General features: G+C 38.3%; 3 protein-coding genes across 3 annotated transcripts; all 3 read left to right on the forward strand.

Annotated features, from left to right (window-relative positions):
- Positions 1-32: 32 nt before the first annotated feature.
- Positions 33-4,911, forward strand: LOC135593283 (putative disease resistance protein RGA3). The gene is made up of 2 exons (XM_065083183.1): positions 33-3,835; positions 4,580-4,911. Exon 1 carries the CDS (start codon positions 154-156, stop codon positions 3,073-3,075), a length of 2,922 nt encoding a protein of 973 aa, XP_064939255.1. The 5' UTR covers positions 33-153; the 3' UTR covers positions 3,076-3,835; positions 4,580-4,911.
- A 3,604-nt stretch (positions 4,912-8,515) lies between these two features.
- Positions 8,516-10,997, forward strand: LOC103998211 (flavonoid 3',5'-hydroxylase 1). Its single transcript, XM_009419620.3, has 2 exons — positions 8,516-9,570; positions 10,139-10,997. The coding sequence occupies exons 1-2, from the start codon at positions 8,680-8,682 to the stop codon at positions 10,763-10,765; spliced, it is 1,518 nt and encodes a 505-aa protein (XP_009417895.2). The 5' UTR covers positions 8,516-8,679; the 3' UTR covers positions 10,766-10,997.
- Positions 10,998-18,274: 7,277 nt separating this feature from the next.
- Positions 18,275-18,613, forward strand: LOC135594076 (sigma factor binding protein 1, chloroplastic-like). The gene has a single exon (XM_065084499.1). It carries the CDS (start codon positions 18,275-18,277, stop codon positions 18,611-18,613), a length of 339 nt encoding a protein of 112 aa, XP_064940571.1.
- Positions 18,614-19,679: the final 1,066 nt, after the last annotated feature.

Genomic DNA, 19,679 nt, shown 5'->3' on the forward strand with positions numbered 1-19,679 from the left:
AAGAGGAAGAAGAAGAAAGGAATAGTATCGTATGCTGCGTGCAATCCACGGAAGCAGAAACTTTTTCGTTAGTAGCTTGCATCCGCAGCTAACAAATTCCATCCCATCCAAGCGAGAAAGAAAAATAAGGTCGGAGAGGTGCAAAAGACTCGTATGCAACCTGAGATACATCGTCCATTGAACCTCCAGCACCACCATATTCTGACAACAATAATCATGGTTGTCGAGGCACTTCTCTCGTCCTTCTTGGAAATTCTGATCGGCTCAACGAAGAATAGCGTAGTCCGGCAGATAGGTGGTGTCTGGGGTCTGGAGGAGGACCTGGAAAAGCTTGAGAGGACGTTGTTGCGGATTCAATCCATCGTTGGAGATGCAGAGGAGCAGCAGATTAAGGACACTGCCGTCAAAAATTGGTTGACGGCACTCAGGGATGCGGCCTACGCTGCAGAGGACGTTCTCGACGACTTTAATCTCGAAACCCTCAGGAAGAGTAACAGAGCAATCGAGAACAAGATGATGGGCAAGGTCAGTGACTTCTTTTCATCCCATAATCCACTTTGTTTTCGATTCAAAATGGCAAGGAAATTGACTGAAGTAGTAAAGAGTATAGATGAGATTGTAGCAGAGAGTCGTAAGTTCAATTTTGCAGTTCGCACACAAGAGCAAACCCCCCCAACTGTACGACAAACACACTCTTATGTCGTGGAATCGGATGTTATTGGTAGAGGCGAGGAGAAGGATGAGATAGTAAAGCTGCTAATAGAACAGCAGGATGAGAATGAGAAGATTGCAGTCCTCCCTATAGTTGGCATGGGAGGATTAGGAAAGACTACCTTAGCTAAACTGATCTACCAAGACAAGCGGGTGGAGCGGCATTTCCAATTGCGTATTTGGGTTTGTGTGGGCTCTGTTTTTGATCTGGGAGAGATTCTTAAAGCGATCATCAGTTCCGCCACTGGGAGACAGAGCGACCTGAAATTTATGGACATGTTACAATGCAGTGTTCGAGATGTATTGGCCGGGAAAAGATATCTGCTTGTGTTAGACGACGTGTGGAATGAAGACTCATCGAAGTGGGACGACTTAAAAGCGCTGTTAGCCTGCGGAGGAGACGGAAGCAGAGTTGTCGTGACCACGCGTAGTGATGGAGTGTCGTCCATGATGGGCACGCTCACCACTCACAAGCTGGCATTCCTATCTGAAGAAGATTCATGGGATTTGTTCAGGAGAAGAGCATTTCCAAGCGGAGAAGATGATGATAAGCAGCAGCATCAAAATCTGGTGGAGATTGGAAAAGCCATTGTAACAAAGTGTGGGGGATTGCCTCTCGCAGTAAAGGCCCTGGGCAGCATGCTGAGCTACCAGAACGATGAAAGGGAGTGGTCTGCTATAAAGGAAAGTAACATCTGGGATACCAAAGTGGGTGAAGGTGATATCCTACCTGCACTGCTTCTGAGTTATAATGACTTGCCTTCGCACCTGAAGCGATGCTTCGCCTTCTGTGCCATATTCCCCAAAGATTACGAGATAGAAGTAGACATGTTGATTCGACTGTGGATGGGTCAGGGGTTTATTCCATCGGAAGGAACAGCAGAACCGGAGGTTAAAGGCCACCGAATTTTCATGGAGCTACACAAGAGATGCTTCTTTCAAGATGTACGCCGAGTTAAAGAACGTAGATACATATACTTCTTGGGTAATATCATGCGTGATTATTTTCGTTGGAGAAATTATGAGTTAGAAGTCGAAGGATATTGCAGTTTGAGAACATGCAAGATGCACGACCTCATTCGTGACCTTGCACAACATATATCAGGGGAAGAAGGTGTTGCGTTGCTAGAGCCATGCACCGCCACAGCACCAAAGAAAAATGTGCATCACTTGTCCTCACCAGGCACCTCCTCGTCTTACAAAATCCACGAGACGCTGGGGAAATTTCCTGCCCTGCGGACGCTACTGGTACGAGATGCATATTTTGGAAAAGCTGTGGACAACATTTCAAGACCGGCCAAATTAAGAGTGTTAGGATTCCATAATTTAAATGCTACGATGTTGCTAAATCTAGCACAACATCTCAAGCATGTCAGATTCCTGGACATTTCTTACTCTAAAATAGCGGAGTTACCTGAAGCTATCACCACGCTGCTCAACTTGCAGACGTTGAAGCTTTCTGGATGTCAACTATTACGGAAGTTGCCAAGTAAGATGAAGAATATGTGTAATCTCAGGCATCTCTATCTCGATGAATGTACGGAGCTGAGGGACATGCCCGAAGGCCTGGGGAGATTAAGCTGCTTGCACACATTGTCAAAATACATCGTGGGTGTTGGTGCTGGGAGAGGAATAGGACAGCTAAAGGAGTTAAACCTTTCAGGCAAACTAGAGATATATGGCCTGGGAAAAGTGAGAGATGCTGCAAATGCAAGAGAAGCTAATCTCCATTCTAAACGAGACCTACACTCTTTGTCACTATGTTGGGGAGTTGTCGAATGGACTGAGAAAGAATCACTTTCCGAGAATGTTGAGACGAGAGCTGAGAATAGCGAGGTGTTATTGGAAGCACTGGCACCACCCGACGGCATAAAGGCTCTATCGATCTGGGGCTACGGAGGAGTCAGGTTTCCGACGTGGACATCAGATGAGCAATTGTTGAGTCGGTACCAGCTGCTGGTGGAGATTCATCTCGGTGGATGCAGAAATTGCCAGCATCTCCCTTCGTTTTGGCAGCTGCCCTCGCTCGAGGTGCTCTGTTTAAAACATATGTATTCCCTGAAGCATATCATCCGTGGTGAAGGTGGAGGTGATTGCAGAGAACAAACATTCCCGGCATTGAAAAGGCTGGTTCTGGAGGGGATGCCAAGCTTGGAGCAATGGTGGGAGGTGGAGGGTGGCGGAGCAGTGGAGGAGGGGAAGTGCTTCCCGCACCTTGTTGAGCTAAGAATCTCAGAGTGCTCGAAGTTGGGATCAATGCCACGGTTGCCTTCCCTCAAATTTCTGGGTATGCCGAGCGGCAACAGGATGTTGGGATCGATTGAGAACCTGAGCACATTAGCCTGTCCTCTTGATTTACGCTGATAGTGCAACTGTAGATGCCGAGACACGTTTTACCTTTCCTCGTGATCTACAGTTCCTTGAAGAATTACGTATCGTTGGACGCAACGAGATCGAGATACAGGGAGAGGACACGAAGGCATCATGGAGCATAGGGCTTCGACAATTGTATACCAGTGACTGCGACTGGTTGTTCTCATCAAGGCGGTCCATGTTTTGGAAAAGCCTCGTTTCCATTCACGCTCTGACAATCGATTCTTGTGAAGATCTGAGGACGTTCCCTGAGGAGTTTCAAGGCTTGAAGTCCTTGAAATCATTAGTTGTAATGGATTGTGGCAACCTGATTGATTTCTCGCCTGCACTTCCATCATCATCAACAACAATACCAATTGGACTCCCACCGGAGCTAGAAGATCTTTGCATCATTGAATGTGGGGGATTGAAAAAAATGCCTAGGTGCCCCACGTCCCTCAAAAGACTCAATATTCTTGATTGCATAAGTCTAACTTCATTAACAGAAGACATTGGTCAGCTCACCTCTCTCGAGAGTTTATTTATTGATGATTGTCCAAACCTACTGTCCTTGCCACTTGAACTGCAACACCTCACGATGCTTCATCGGGTGTATATCGAGGATTGCCCGAAGCTTAAATCATTACCCCAAGATTTGTGCCAATATCTCTCCGGCCTCCAATCCGTAACGATTCCAATCTTGGGGAAACAATTCAAAAAAAAGAGGGAAGGCATCTAGTGTCACGCATTCCAGAATCAACAATTATGGAAGGTAGCAAAGCTTTCTCTTTTAATTAGCATTTAAATTTTAGTGCATGCAAAAGTTGCCTATGAGATTAATCACAATATTGGTATCATAATAACTTTTAAAATATATCAATGCAAATTAAAGTTTCAACTAATAGTTAGTTTGGAGGAGGGGACAAGTTGGTTCAATAAAATCCCAAGTAAACTAGTGAACACTTGGGTAAGAAGCAGAAAGACAGATTTTGAGGATTTGATTTTAAGACTTTGCAGTGATTTGACAATATATTTACCAATCAAACTAGCTAGCACATTCATAGATGGTAAAGTTGGATTAAGAAAATAGTTTCTCTATTTTCTTTTACGATAATCATACATTAATTCTTAGTTTAAATACTGATTATTTACCCGAAAACAGGTTTTAACAATTGTAAAGTAAAAAATCTTTTTAAGGGATTGTAGATGCTATCACTTCCTTGGTTGTATGAAATTATTTCAAAATTCAATACTTTTAATTTTTAAATTGATACATTGTATTCAGTCACATGAATGTCTAGGGACAATCATGAAGTGCCATTCTGTTTTCATGTACATAGATGATATCACTTTATTGATTGTACAAATTTTTTTGAAGTTTTAATACTTCTAATTAAAAAAAAGATTATTTCAAATTTTAAAAATAACATCATATGTTGAGCATGGAGTAGGGTGACATTGCACATACAATGGTAATAAATCTTCTAAATGTTTGATGCTTCTTGTGTCTTTTCAGGTTACCACTGCTTAATTGTTTCCAGATATCTTTTATTGTGAAACTGTTGATATATTGCGGGAACTGTATTCCGGCATTATGCATATAATTGTGGAAATAGACTCGAAGACTCTGTACAACAGGGAGGCTCTGACTCTTAAAACTTTTAAGTATCCTCATGCAGTTGAAGAAATATCATATGCTATGCAGTTAGGAAAATCTCATTCGTTATGCTTACCGGTTTCTATGTAATAGTCTTTGGAATATATATATGTATAACATGAAGATAATAGGGTGACAATAGTCGCCTTGTTGTTTGAGGAGAGATTGACCTTCTCATCTTGATCTTTTGATTCACGTCCATGTTGTCTTGTTGGTGAATGTTTTAAACAATTGTGTCAATAATCATGGCAAATCCTAAACATCTATAGGGACACCGAAGTTCTAATCCTTGGACATGCGCATAATTTTTATATTTGTGATTCAAATTGGAGTTGTAAATCTTGTAGTGACTACAGCATACAACATCGAACTAACATGTAAAAAGGGTTTATCTTTTTATCTATTTTGACAAAAGCCTCACCGCTCTTCTTTTTCTCTCCACAATCGAATAGTTCGGAGGAAGAAGAGCATTCATCATCAAAAAGAGGACGTCAATTGCATGAATACAGCGTGATGAGCTAGCAAAACTTTCCATGGACAAGAAAACAAGGCATCGTGGAACACAGAAGCAAGCAGTGATGTCAAGAAAAGATTACATATCTCGGAGGTGTCATTTCGACTTGTCTGCCCTCACTGTCATCTAGCTTTTAGTTTATGCAGTGCAGATACAAACCAAAACTAGGATCCATGCACAAAGCTCCTATATTATGATCAGCACCTGCACCAGATGCAAAATATCATGTAGTTCTTCAGTTTTTAGGCTGCTGTTGGAAGTTGCTTCGACTTACCTGAATTCATGTAACCTAAAGATCTCGCTGTGCTGCTTACATCCATAAAGTCAAACTCTCGAGTCTTGACGTATGCAAAGTCAGTTGTATGCAAAGTCTGATCTTGGAAAAGTTGTATGCAAAGTCAGTTGACTATTCAGAGATACAATAGAAATTCAACTCCGTGATGTCCGCAACTAGAAAACCTTGAGACTATTGAGGTAGACGAGCAAAACCGCTGGTGATCGATTGGACTGTCGACAAGAAGCTCTTGAAATTTCTACGGATGATGACACAGCTCCTCTTTATTACGTAACGATGACATAGCATGCAGTCCAAGCCACATCGATTTTTCTAATCCACAGGGAACGTAATGCAGTCTCTCTCTACATCACAATGTATATAGAGTGTAAGAAAAGAAAGAACATGTTATGTCAAGTATTACTGATTCTTTTATATATTCATTTACGTTAGATGAACTGTGGGGAACCTTTTGGTGTAAGAATATTGTAGATGTAACAGATGATTACATTTTAGAGTTTTCTCAAATATAACAACTGAAATAGTTACTCGATTCTTCTTCCTGCTTCTCTAATATTATCTCCAATCTTGTTTTGATTGCATATTTGGTGCAAATTAACCTCCATTATGTATGGTACAATTTCATATTTACAGCATATTTAGTTCCGCTAAGTATTGATTTGCATCACAACAATAACATCATCATTATAGAGAAGATGACGCATCATACCATGAATATTTCACATTTGATTCTCAAATTATGAGACATGACTCCTCATTCTAGAAGAGTATATTAGAAGAAAACTAAGTGTATATAATGCACGGAAAGAAAAATAAAAAACAACTGAATCTCTAAAAGTAGACGAGTATACAAATCATTAAAATTTCTTTTATAAGAATTACTAATAAAAGTTTAACTTATTTACATTTAGTTTTCCAAGATCAATTAGAATAAATGCATCTACTAGAGTTTTTCAATGTCAATCAATCAATTTCTAAGAGAGCGATGTCCTTTATCCTTTCTAAATCAAGTACAAGTTGTTATGGCATCATTGTCGTCCTTTAAGGCAAATATTATTACATTAAAATGCATCTTTAGATTTTAGGCAACTCGCTTCACTAAAAGTAGTATAATTCCATTAAGCGCTTACAGATACTATTCATACATATATTAGAAGAGGTCAGGGAAGAAAAAGTGATTCACATCAACTAAGGATGGCTCTTAATTACTTCAACTTCTAATTACATAACTCGATATCAGTCACAAATCATAGAGGACACACGGTATCCGAATCAACCATTAAAGAACGCACAAGTAATATGCATACGTCAATCGAAAAATTACAATATGTAGTGTGGTTAGGGTTTTTGGCGTACCAATTAGCCTATATTTTGAAGGCAAATCCATAATTAAATATTAAAAAAGAGTCAATCATTTTTTTTGGCAGTCTTTTTTTTCTTGTTTTTATTGAGCAAGTAGGCTAAATCCACGAAACTGCACATCCATACATGTCTTTGTCTCAAGGTCCTAACAATTAATGTCGAGAAAAAAATATAGAATCTCATGGTGATAAATCACTTAGTGGTTATTGGGCTTGCGTTGAATTATCCATTTTAGATATATGAGTGTACTCATACGATTTTACTTTTTAGAGCACATTAACTCTAAAAAGAATTTTTAAGGGTAAAGAAGATTCGACGGACTCCTACTCCTTAATTAATATAAGACTAAATGACCTTATTATATAGCTATAACAAGACTTACTCTTTGCTTTAACTATATTATAATAGCTCGCTCGAGGGCCATCACTTTTGGTTTTGATCAAATTATTGAAGGCCACTGTGAAGTCAGATAGCATGATAGAGCATTTTGATTCTTTCAATTGGATTCCTGCATATTTGTTTCTCATCTTGGATTATTAGTTCATGGAGCCTTAACCTTATAGCAGCACAGATATTCTCAACAAGAACAGTGTGAATACATAAACATCATCAAACGTAGAAATAGTCAAAGAAGTGGTGCTATACATGCGATTGAGCTTTTCGGGACTTCTTTTCGTGGAGCTTAACATCCCTCTCTGTTTCAACAAATCCCACAGCAATTATGGACCTCAAGAAGTAACACCCGTTCGTTTGATTTGGGTAGTTCATGATTTTTCTGAAGCCTCCTGTATTGGAAGTTTCATTAAAAGAAAGTGTAGCTTTCAGAGGCCACATAAGAGAGTAGATGAACTGTAGCTTTCAGATGCCACATCTGTTTCATTCCTTATGCCAGCCTGATGTCAGTCAAAGCATTGTTTAGGTGAAGGCTGTGTGGGGAAGTGTTGAGTTGATTCACTCGGGTGTTACAGATCTGGTTGAAACATGGAATCAGCAAGATAACATGGAACAGATGCTAAATGCCAACAAGTCACAGCAATCTGCTCCCGTTCCCACCAAATCTGCCATGTTTGTTGCTGTTCTTCGTCTCTCTTCTGCTTTCCTACAGTTAAATCCCAACTGTTGTGCATTCTTAGGGGGGGCCATTCACTAGGTTTGCAAAATGGATTCATTTGATCGTCCAGCAAAAGTTTCAACTTCCTTTATCTACTGCATCTCGTCTTATCCTCCAAGTTTTCATCCCATTGAGAGAGAGAGAGAGAGAGAGAGTTTCCATCACAAATTCAGCACAATCATTTTCACCTTTTTCCATTTACTTCCACCATGTTATGTGAAATTAAAAAAAAAAAGGAATGAAAACGACCAAACCTTTTTCTTTTAGACCATTTCTTATGGATGAAGCAAAATTTGTCTTTCATGTTGAATGAATCATAGAAATAACAATTGATATTAACTTACATGCTTTTTGATACATTAACACTGGCAATCTGGATGGAGGATTGATTTAGAGAACAGACTGGCACCTCTTCATCTTTTTTATGCTTGTTTCATGCTGCAGTTAACATAAACCTACCAACGAAAACGTGATCGTATTTTGAACAAAATTTTATAGCTTCCGTTTCATGTCTGTACATTTTATTTCTTGTATAGTTTAATGTTAAAGATTGCTATGGGCGCAGAAAAGTAAAAAATTGATGTTCACATTTTTTTACTCTCTTAGCGGCTATTTGTAGCACTTCCGGGCTTCATCACGAGGAGAAGACTCTCATAGATTGCACCATCGGCAGCAGTATGGCGATCGATCCCTACCTCGTGGCCGCCACCGCGCTCTGCCTCCTCGTCCACCTCCTCCTCCACCGCTTCCTCCGCAAGTCGCCTTCCCGCTTCCCCTACCCGCCGGGCCCCCGGGGGCTCCCCATCCTCGGCTCGCTTCTCCTCGTCGGGGCCAGCGCGCACTCCAGCCTCGCCCGCCTCGCCGAGCGCTACGGCCCCATCATGTTCCTCCGGCTGGGCTCTCATGGCTGCGTCGTGGCCTCCAACGCCGACGCTGCACGCGCCTTCCTCAAGACAGTCGACGCCCAGTTCGCCAACCGCCCCGACCCCATCAGCGCCCGCGACGTCAGCTACCAGCGCCAGAACCTGGTGATGGCCGACTACACCCCGACGTGGAAGCTCCTCCGCAAGATGTGCAGCCTGCACCTCCTCGGCGGCAAGGCCTTCGCCGACTGGGCCCCCGTCCGCCGGGACGAGTTCCGGCGCATGGCCCGCTCCCTGCACGGCCTGGCCGAGGCCGGCGAGCCGGTGGAGCTGATGGACGTGCTGGTGTGCACGCTGGCCAACGTCGTCGGGTTGATCTTGGTGAGCAGGCGGGTGTTCAACGCCCACGGGGAGGAGTCCAACAAGTTCAAGGACATACTGGTGGACATGCTGACCGGCGGCGCGCAGTTCAACATCGGCGACTTCTTCCCGTCGATCGCGTGGATGGACCTGCAGGGGATACAGAAGAAGATGTTGAGCGTGCACTTGAGGTTCGACGCCATGGTGACGAAGCTGTTCGACGAGCACGAGGCGGCCAAGGGGGAGCGGCAGGGGAGGCTGGACTTCATCGACAAGGTCATGGCCAACAAGGTGACGGAGGACGGGGAGACCATCTCGGAAGTCAACGTTAAAGCACTCATCTTCGTAAGTTTTCCGATGGGAATCATCTCTTCAAATTACTGCTTTGTTATCTTCAATGAACAGTGTCTCAAGGTCAACGGTATTATCCATTGTTTGTCGAGTTCATAACAATATGACCACCACCAGATTCCGGCCGCCTCCTATATCTTCGTTTGATAGCAACTTTTTCACCTTTCCACGCTCGTGCTTTGGGCTTTCTTGGACACTTATCGGCTGTGTCTCGTCGTATACACATCAAGAATGAAGATGGTAGTGGCATGTCAACGCCGTAATGAAGTGTTTGATACGACTTTTGTCCTGTTCAATACTTAGCCTATTAATGAAGTCAGGCTCTTCTGCGTACACTTGTCCGGGCAAGATTGAGCAAAACGAGCAGAAAGTAAGGGAGTGATTTAGCCAATGACTTAGTTTTCAATACGATGTTGGTGGCAGGGTAGATAGATATGATAAGATTGACAGCTTGGATCATATGGGTGTCTGTTTTGAGGCTCTCTTGATTCCATTCCATGTAATGCATTTCTCTGAGTTGATCTGACTCGAACAGTGTGCATAACAAGCTGTGTTGATGCAGGACCTGTTCACGGCCGGCACCGATACCTCCGCCATCATCGTCGAGTGGGCCATGGCGGAAATGCTCAAGAACCCGGCGATCCTCAGCCGCGCGCAGGCGGAGTTGGACGATGTGGTCGGCCGCGACCGCCTGCTGGAGGAAACCGACCTGCCGAAGCTCGCATACCTGCAGGCGGTATGCAAGGAGGCGATGCGGCTGCACCCGTCCACCCCTCTCAGCCTCCCCCACTTCTCCCACGAGGACTGCGAGGTGAACGGCTACTACATCCCCAAGAACACCCGGCTCCTCGTCAACATCTGGGCCATCGGGCGGGACCCGGAGGTGTGGGAGGAGCCGCTGGTGTTCGACCCCGACCGCTTCATCACCGGCAAGGGCGCGAGGTACGATCCGCAGGGGAACGACTTCGAGTTCATCCCCTTCGGGGCGGGGAGAAGGGTGTGCGCGGGGAAGCTGGTGGGAATGGTGTTCGTCCAGTACCTGTTGGGCATGCTGGTGCACGCCTTCGACTGGAGCCTCCCCGACGGCGAGGAGCTCAACATGGACGAGAAGTTTGGCCTGGCTCTTCCCAAGGCTGTGCCTCTCAAAGTTTTTCTGCGCCCGCGCCTGTCGCCGGCGGCCTACGCCTGATCTCCCTCCCTCTCTATCTATCTATCTATCTATCTATCTATCTATCTATCTCTCGTTCTCTCAGCTCAGAAATTGAAAGGTAGCTAGCTGTACAAGAACGTAGCTTCTCTACCTGTGATACGATTGCCGGCAAAACTATTGTCGATTTGTGTAGCTACATCAAAAGACTGAGACTGGGATGGCTTGAAGAACCATAGAATATGAATGAATACACCTGCATCGTTACACGACAGATGTTGGCAGCTAGACATGCTTTGATGACAATCATCATGTTGTTGTTGTAGATCAAGATGGACTGAGGCCTGAACAGGATTGGCCAGTTTCAGTCCAGAATTGACCACTGGCTGCATTGGCTTTTGGCATGCTTGAGAACATTAGGATTACTGGCGACTTGTTCATCGTTCTTAAAAAATTAATTGAAAATATCACTTGTGTAACAATATATTAATAAAGATCTCAAAATAGATATTCTAATGTCATCTTAAACATCATAAATCCAACATATGCTTCAGCAATCATTCTTCAAGAAAGAGGGAGAACTTCTTAAACCCAAAAAGGGGGAGGGAGAGAGAGAGAGAGAGAGTCAGTTGAGTGAATTGGTTTTGATGAACACTAAGTAGGTAGAAATAAAACTAAAATTAAGACCATAATCGATTATTTCGATTCCAATTCAAACTGATAAATTTAAAAATAAATAAATAAAATAAATAGTCAACATTAAAATCGACCGATCCTTTGGTCCCAACGTTGATCATCGGATCGAGGGTGGCAAATAACCAATTTTCCCGATCAAACATCAATCAAGAGTATTTTGATTATTTTGTAATTTAAATTATGAAGAAAAGATAAATTTATCCTTTCCAATAGCTAAATATCAACTAGTTTAAGGGTATTTAAAAAAATCTCAAAATATCTATAAATCATAATACTCTGAGCTCTCTGATTCATTAATCAATCATAATACTCCGATAAGCTGTCTAATTACAAGAGCATTCTCTCCCTCTCCTAATTAATGTCTCACAAGACACAAACGTTGGCAGCTAAACAAGCTTTGGTGATTGTTGCTGTAGATTAAGATGGGCTGAGGCCTGAACACTGCATTCGAGTTGTGACAGTCTCGCCCCAGAGTTGGCCACCGGCTGAATCTTAAATCTGATGCTTTAGGATCACTGGACTTGTTCATCATTTTTAAAGATTGAATTGGGGATCACAAATCCTACAAGTTTAAGGAGTTAGGAAATGACTTAATAAGCAAATCGGTTTAGGCTTGATATGATCGATATAAGATTTGAGAACTCATGACATATTTTAATATTATCTTAAAGATCATAAATGCTTTAACAATCCATAGATAACTTTTCCCACCCCAAAAAAGTTGGGTTTGATGAACACTATGCAAACTGAACGCAAGACATGGGAGAATTACTCTAAATCTTATTCCATAAAAATAATTCAGATGCAGCATATTACCGCTTGAACATGGATGCATATAGGAATGACTGGTTCAGTGCTTGAAAGTATAAAAGCAACAGCACTTCAAAATAAAAAGGATCAGAGACTGACTGTCTCTGATAGAAGTGGATGGTTCCAACAATTAATTGCCTCTCTTTAAACGACAGAAGCAAAACAGTCTCTTCTTCCCCTGCGATTTGAACCAAAAACTAAATACTCTTTTGTTCCATATCAGAGAAGAAGAACATGGTGCGAGAGTCAGCTGTGACTTATGCCTTTATTGCAGCGATAGAGGTCAGATGTGACCAAAACACAATCTGGAGGATTAGCTCGGAGAACAAAGCAGCAAAAAAGAAAGAAAGACGCCATGGTCCACATCCCGTGAGGATAAGATGACGAGTGGGAATTGTAAGGATCATAGAGGGAATACAATTGGCTCTTTCATCTGCTCATCATGTATTATTCCTTTCAGAAATATATTATTGTAGCATTTTCTCGTACACAAGCCTCACCATGAACTGTTGTGGTCGCCGTTTGTTTGCTTCTATTTTTCTTGATTGCTTCGCTGCAAGGGCAAGTCTCCTGTCAGCATATGAACTCTGCTCTCTCAATTCCGTCCTTACTCTCGCTTCGTGCCAAAGCCGTCATCTCTGAGTTCACATCCTTGTTTGGCCTCGAAAGCACTCATGGGACGTCGAGAACACGACAATATCATGCAAGATAGCAACAGTCACCCAAGTTTCTCGATTATTTCTCCCAGGTTGGTGATGGATCATCTTCCTGCGTCAACCTGCAACTAAATTGCAAACAAATCGTTGTCTTATTTCTTTTTCTTTTTTTTTCTATATATATATATATATATATATATATATATATATATATATATATATATATATATATATATATATATGTGAAACTCAAATAATAATTTATTACTCTTCTAGATATTTGTTACTGTTAAAATGGACATCAATCGATTGACTTGATCACTAATTTGAAACATATTAAGTTAACAAATCAAATGATCTTTCAGAGGTATTTGAGCTGACTACTTCTTCAGAGCTTAGTTTTTTTTTTTATCACGTATTTTCGAATATATTTATAATATATTAATTATTCTCACATCAATAGTGAACTAAAATTTAGGTACTTTTATAAGGATTCGATGAGTGCACTAATTTTAATTTTAATTTTAATATTTTGATGGATGATTTATATCAAATAAAATTATCTCATTTGATCAAATCGTGATATTAGATCTCGACTAAAGCTTAATAAGTTCATCAAATATAAATATTCTCTTTTAGATATAATGCTTATATAGTATCGTATCATCATATGAAATGAAGCCACGTAATCATTTGGTTAAGTGGACTATCAATGGCCAATTGGATACCATGTATAAACATAATTGGTTACTTAGAGTCTTAATTATTAGCCACATGTCGAGTTTTATTAAAAATTACAATCCTTTTTTAATCTTGCTTATATTCATAGAAAAACCACTTTTAATCGAAATTTAGGTCAAAATGTTCGATGCAAATGAAAATAATAGAGAGAAAATGTGTAAAACATGAATGAGGATCAAGATTTTACTACATTGTAAGGTTTAAAAGAAAATTCCCCTTTATTTTGTGTATTTCGACAATCATTTGCAGAAAAAATCCCCAGTCACTACATCAGAAATGCTTTATGGTCTCCCAACCGCAGGCACAAAGCGCCCACAAGAAAAGCTCAAGTCCATACCAATGAATGAAGTGGGACATGCAATGCATGCAATCTCATTTCATCTATATTTGACACTGCACAAAGAAAAGCGCTCTGTTGATTTTTCTTGCACAACTTCGAGGATAAGGGGAAGAGAATAGTAGATAAAATTAGGAGTCTTTCCGAGCCAATCCATAGGATTTTTGGATTGATTCAATAGTATCTATTTATATTGACTAAAATATAGGTAAATTATAAGTTTCTTTTAAAGCAATGAAAAATTCTACCATATCCCAAATGAATCTTTTTATCCTAATCTATTTATTTAAATCTAAATCTTTATTTTTTTCTTTATCTAACCTATATTATTTGAATTAATCTTAATACACTTTCTTAATTCAAATAGTTGTAAGTTGAAGTTATCTACAAAATAATTTTGTTTTTTGCGCCAAAGCTGGTCTTCAGTGTTGCATCTACTATTTTTACATATTTAATATTTTTTAAAATATTTAGTAGTTGCTTATTTTCACTTTCTTTAGAAGATTCGTTATAAGCTTTTGATACTTGAGACTTCTTAGCTTGTTGCCATTTTGAATATTCATCATCGGAATTTTCTTAAGAGTTGTTATCTTTATCTTCATTTGGTACTCTTCTTTTTTATAGTCTTTATAACAGGTTTACTAACGGTAGATGAAATATAATCCGAAATTTTTTGCTTCTTGTATTGTGGCTTCCCATCGCTCTCATCAAAACTTTTATCAACTTTAGTCTTATTTTGAGATATCTTCCTAGCAATTTAAATTTTATAAAATTTATCATATGAGATAATTTATATAGACCAACAAAAATTCAGATAATCATAGCCTTTGTACTAGCATGTAAAGAGAAATCCGAAAACAATAAAGGAAACATTTTATTTTTTGTCATTCTCACGGTTGCTATTAATTTTTCAAATGTTTTTTTTTTATCATAAATCAAGTATTTTGTATCATTAAAAATAGTATAATATCCTTTTCTCATAAGTTATCCTATATTGATAAGATTTTATTTTAAATTAAGAATAAATATTACATCATCAATATTTTTTTTATCAAATTTAGTGTTCACAATAATTATTTCTTTTTCTTCTACTTGAATTGTATTGTCATTTCCCATCTTGTACTATAGATTTGAATGAATCACCTAGCATTTGGAATAAATTTTTATCCCCTATGATACGATTACTGCATCCACTATTTAAAAACCAAATAGATCTAGAATATTCTTTATTAGATACTATAAAAAAATATTTTTATCTCATTTTTCATTATTATTTTTCTTATGATATTTTGTTTAATTTTAATTCTAACAATCTTTTTCAAGATGATCATAGTAAGAGTAGAGAGAAACATTTGGATTTTTAGTTTTGTACCAATAATTTTTTTTAAAATGTCTAATATTTTTGTAACAAAAATATTGATGAGTTTCTTTATTACCTTCATTTTCAGTCATGACCTCTGCTATTTTGATCTCTCCCATTCGATTTCTGAATTTTTCTTTTAATCCTTCTTTTGACCTATTTTGATTATGTTATGAAGTTTCTTTTGAAGATCTATTTACCTTTGTTTATGAACTAAAAGGGAGCCCATTAATTTATCAATAGATAATATATTTGTATCTTTAGCTTCTTCGGTAGAAATCATATCAAATTTTGGAGATAAACTCCGTAAAACCTTTTTTTACTATAGTTTGATTTGTTAGATTTTCATCATAAGATCTTATCGGTTCACAAGAAAAGATACTTTGGAAAAGAAATCAATAATAGATTCATAATCTTTCACCATAAGAGCTTCGAATTCAAACTAAAAAATTTGAAGTTTTAAAATTTTTTACTTTATCTGTGCCTCTAAATATATTTTTTAATATTTTTTTAAGTTTCTATTAATATTGATGCCATCATGAAAAATACAGAATCATCTATTGATTGTTGTAGCATGTAGAGGGCTCGTATATCTTTTTGTATATTCTCATTCATCTGATTTTTTTTTTATCTTTAGTAATATTGGGATCTTGTAAATTATACTTAACATTATCATTTTTTATCAAATTTCATAATTCTTATGAAATAAATAGGGTTTTCATATTAATAGTTCAAAATTGATAATTACCTTTAAAGATAGGAAGAAGTAAATTAAGAACAAACTCCGATGCTTGCCATATTCTTTTTTTTAATCGATATACTCCTATTGATCTTCTTTGGCTCTAATATCATACTATTGATCTTATTTGAAACCATATTGTTGGCTCTGATACTACACTTTTGGCTTTTCTACAAAATTTCAAGAAGAAGAGGAAGAGAATAATAGAAAAAACTAAAAGTACTTCAAAATTTCAAGGTACCTATTTATATTGACTAAAAGATAAAACATTAGTTTTTTAAAATAATAAAAAAATCTATCATATCTCAAATAAATCTTTTCATCATAATCTATTTATTTTAAATCTAAATCTTAATTTTTAATTTTATTTAATTTTAATTATTTGAATTAATCTTAACATCATATGGGAGGAGGTTTGCCTTCATGTAGTGGCATTAAAAAACCGGTGAAATAGTACTATCAAGGAGAGGAATCATTGGAGAGACTAACAAATGTGGGATGCAGAGAGAGAAATTGATGGTGACCTCATTGAAGCAGCTTAAACGTAGCACAGTGGATCACATCCAAAGGTCATCAGTGTTTGGCTGCAATTCTTGGTGTTGTACCTACTAATTTTTATTCCCTATAATTTTTTAGTAGGGTTTGGAATGGGGTGGGTTGGTCTGAGTCCAAAACCCTAAAAATTGGGAACTAGAATGGGGTTTATTTTAAGTCTTCATTTAATTGGATTGAGCATGGACCAAGAAAACAACAGATCGGTCCAATCATATTAATCTGATCATTACTCAATATGACCCATGTCCAATTTATGATTGAAACCCATTACAGTTGAACTGATGAGCTTCTCATATGGGAAGACTGATCCATTCAATTGATTTAATGAAAAATTATTTCCTTTTTTTAGCTGAAATCTTAAGCAGTTCTACAAAAAAAAAGAATTATCCCTAATCAACCTAACAAGTGGTGGACTGACCATAATAATTATTATTATTATATATATATATTATCTAATTATGAACATAAAATATTTATAATAAAATTCTATATATATAATTTGTTAACCACTAGTTTTAAGTATCTTCTCAGCGGCAATCTAAGCATATATGTTCTATCTATTCCGACATAATGGAGTTTATAAATAATGATCATAACCCACTTATACTTCCAAATACAAGAAAAACTTAAACAATATGAACAAACTATATCTTCTTCGCCTAATGTTGATTATGATAGTTTTAACTTCGTTATCTAATGCAAATATCAAACTCTCAATTTTAAAAGATGAAGTTTATCATGTTTACATTTTTTTTAAATAAGATAAGTGACGAAAGCAACTCAAGACCCTAAAAAAACAACAACAATTTTTTTACCAACTAAACTATCTAACACATTGAAAAAGTTATTATGTTTAAACTTATTGAATGTTATGATAACATGATTGAATGCAATACAAAAAAACAATGGATCAGTGTAGCCCCACCTTTCAGGTTTCATAATCATCAGATTTATTATGATTTAGTCATGGTAGTTGGTGAAAACATAATTTATACTACTTTAATCATATATCCATGTATAAAGTTCAACTTAGTAGGTCAAATGAAGTGCAAATAAAAGATGATCATGTGATATATATATATATATATATATATATATATATATATATATATATATATATATATATATATATATATATATATATATATATATATATATATACGTGTGTGTTTCTGATACGGATTATTTTGACGCATATATTGAATTCGGATTCACAAAGTATGATTTGTGGTTCCCTTTCTTTCTATTGCTAACTACGCTGCAATCCATGTGAACCACCCGACATCAAATCCAACAATAACTTCCCTTCAGGATCTAATCGTCGTCATCTTCAACCCAACTACTACGTCATTATGTCCTACCAATATCTTTCTCGAAAGCCAAATACCAGAATATTATTGCCCCATTGATTGCTCCTCTACACCTCTCCCTCTCTCTCTCTCTCTCTCTCTCTCTCTCTCTCTCTTTCTTTCTCTCTCTCTGTATATATAGGTGTGTGCACGAATCTTTATTGGATGCACAGTAACCACGCCCTGCTCTGATAACATTTCTTTATCCTCCCTCCGTCTCTTCCCAGAAACCGCATACCCTCCTCTCCCAAAACCACGACTCTGCACCATAAAAATCTCCTCCGCTTCATCCTTCGGAGTTCCTGGCGATGGAGAGACTGGGCGTCCACCCCAAGTGCCTCAAGCGGTCCAAGGCGGCCAAGAAGACCCCGATCAAGGTGGTGTACATCTCGGACCCCATGAGGGTGACCGCCACCGCAGCCACCTTCCGCTCCCTCGTTCAGAGGCTCACCGGCCGGGACTCGGTGCTCGAAACGACGGATGACTCCTCGACAGCGTCTGCATCTCCCTCGGCGGCGAGCTCGACCCCGTCGAATCATGGCGTCAGCTGCAACGTGGAGCAGGAGAACAGCTTGGTGGCTCCGATCGAAGCGTTTGATGAGGCGTTTGTTGCACGAATGCTGGAGAGCTTTTCTGGATTCATGTAGCCGACGCTGTACTAGCTCCAATCCTCAAGTAAGAGGACGTTGGGAGTTTAACAAGTGTGACTCCATCATGGTGGTGTTCTCCCAAGGATTCTGTATATATTCCTCCTTTGGTAGTATTACTGTTCTTTCCATTGCACTTGCAAGTAAACTCTTATTTGAGTGTGATCTTCTTATGAAAAGATCAAACATGCTTGGCCATGGGTTATTGGAAGGCATTGGGATGATAGAAATATAGGAGATGTATATAAGATTTTATGTGCAGTGGTGAATGAAGTGGAGTAGCATCTCATGGAATTCCTTCATAAACAATTCTTTTACCCATATATTATGCATCCTGGCCACATAAATTATATATCTTCCAAATAAAAGTTGGGATTTATGAAAAGGAAGTGATTTTTCTTACAAAAATGAACAACATTTTTGCACAAGACCTCTACTTAATTACCTTCTCACTACATCCCTAGTAACTAAAAATTCCTTTTATACAATAAAATTCTTGTAGGTAACAAAACATATAACACTAGTATTCTCTATCAGTATTTGGGACACCATCTATTAATATATGTTAAGTCTTCTCAATATTGATATTCTCCTTATTTAAGAAAAAATAAAACATCTTTTTTTTTTTTTCTAATTTCTTATGTTTCCATTAATCTTCTCCTGATCTATACATGTTTAATTAAAACCAGTGTTATAAGGTTGAGTTAATGCTCATTGATGTTCCGTTCTTTTGCTTTGCTGTCCACTATTCATAAAACACTTATGGTAGTTCACTTGCTTTCATAATTGATAGGTTAGATAGATAAGATGATGCTATCAACCACGTAGCCAAGTGAGCTATCATAGTTAAGGCAATTGTGTTCTTTTATCAACCAGGTAGCCAAGTCAGCTATCATGAACTTTCTTATGGGTGTCCATACACTTAGTATAGTTTTAGGTAGTTAATTGTGTTAATTTAACTGTATTCATATTATTGTTATTATACAGAATAATTTTAATATCAAATCTAAAGCCAAATAATCATATATCGAATGTCACTACCTTTCAATGCTATTCAGAATATCAT

This window comes from Musa acuminata, chromosome BXJ1-9 (assembly GCF_036884655.1).
Source record: "Musa acuminata AAA Group cultivar baxijiao chromosome BXJ1-9, Cavendish_Baxijiao_AAA, whole genome shotgun sequence".
Taxonomy (NCBI): domain Eukaryota; kingdom Viridiplantae; phylum Streptophyta; class Magnoliopsida; order Zingiberales; family Musaceae; genus Musa; species Musa acuminata.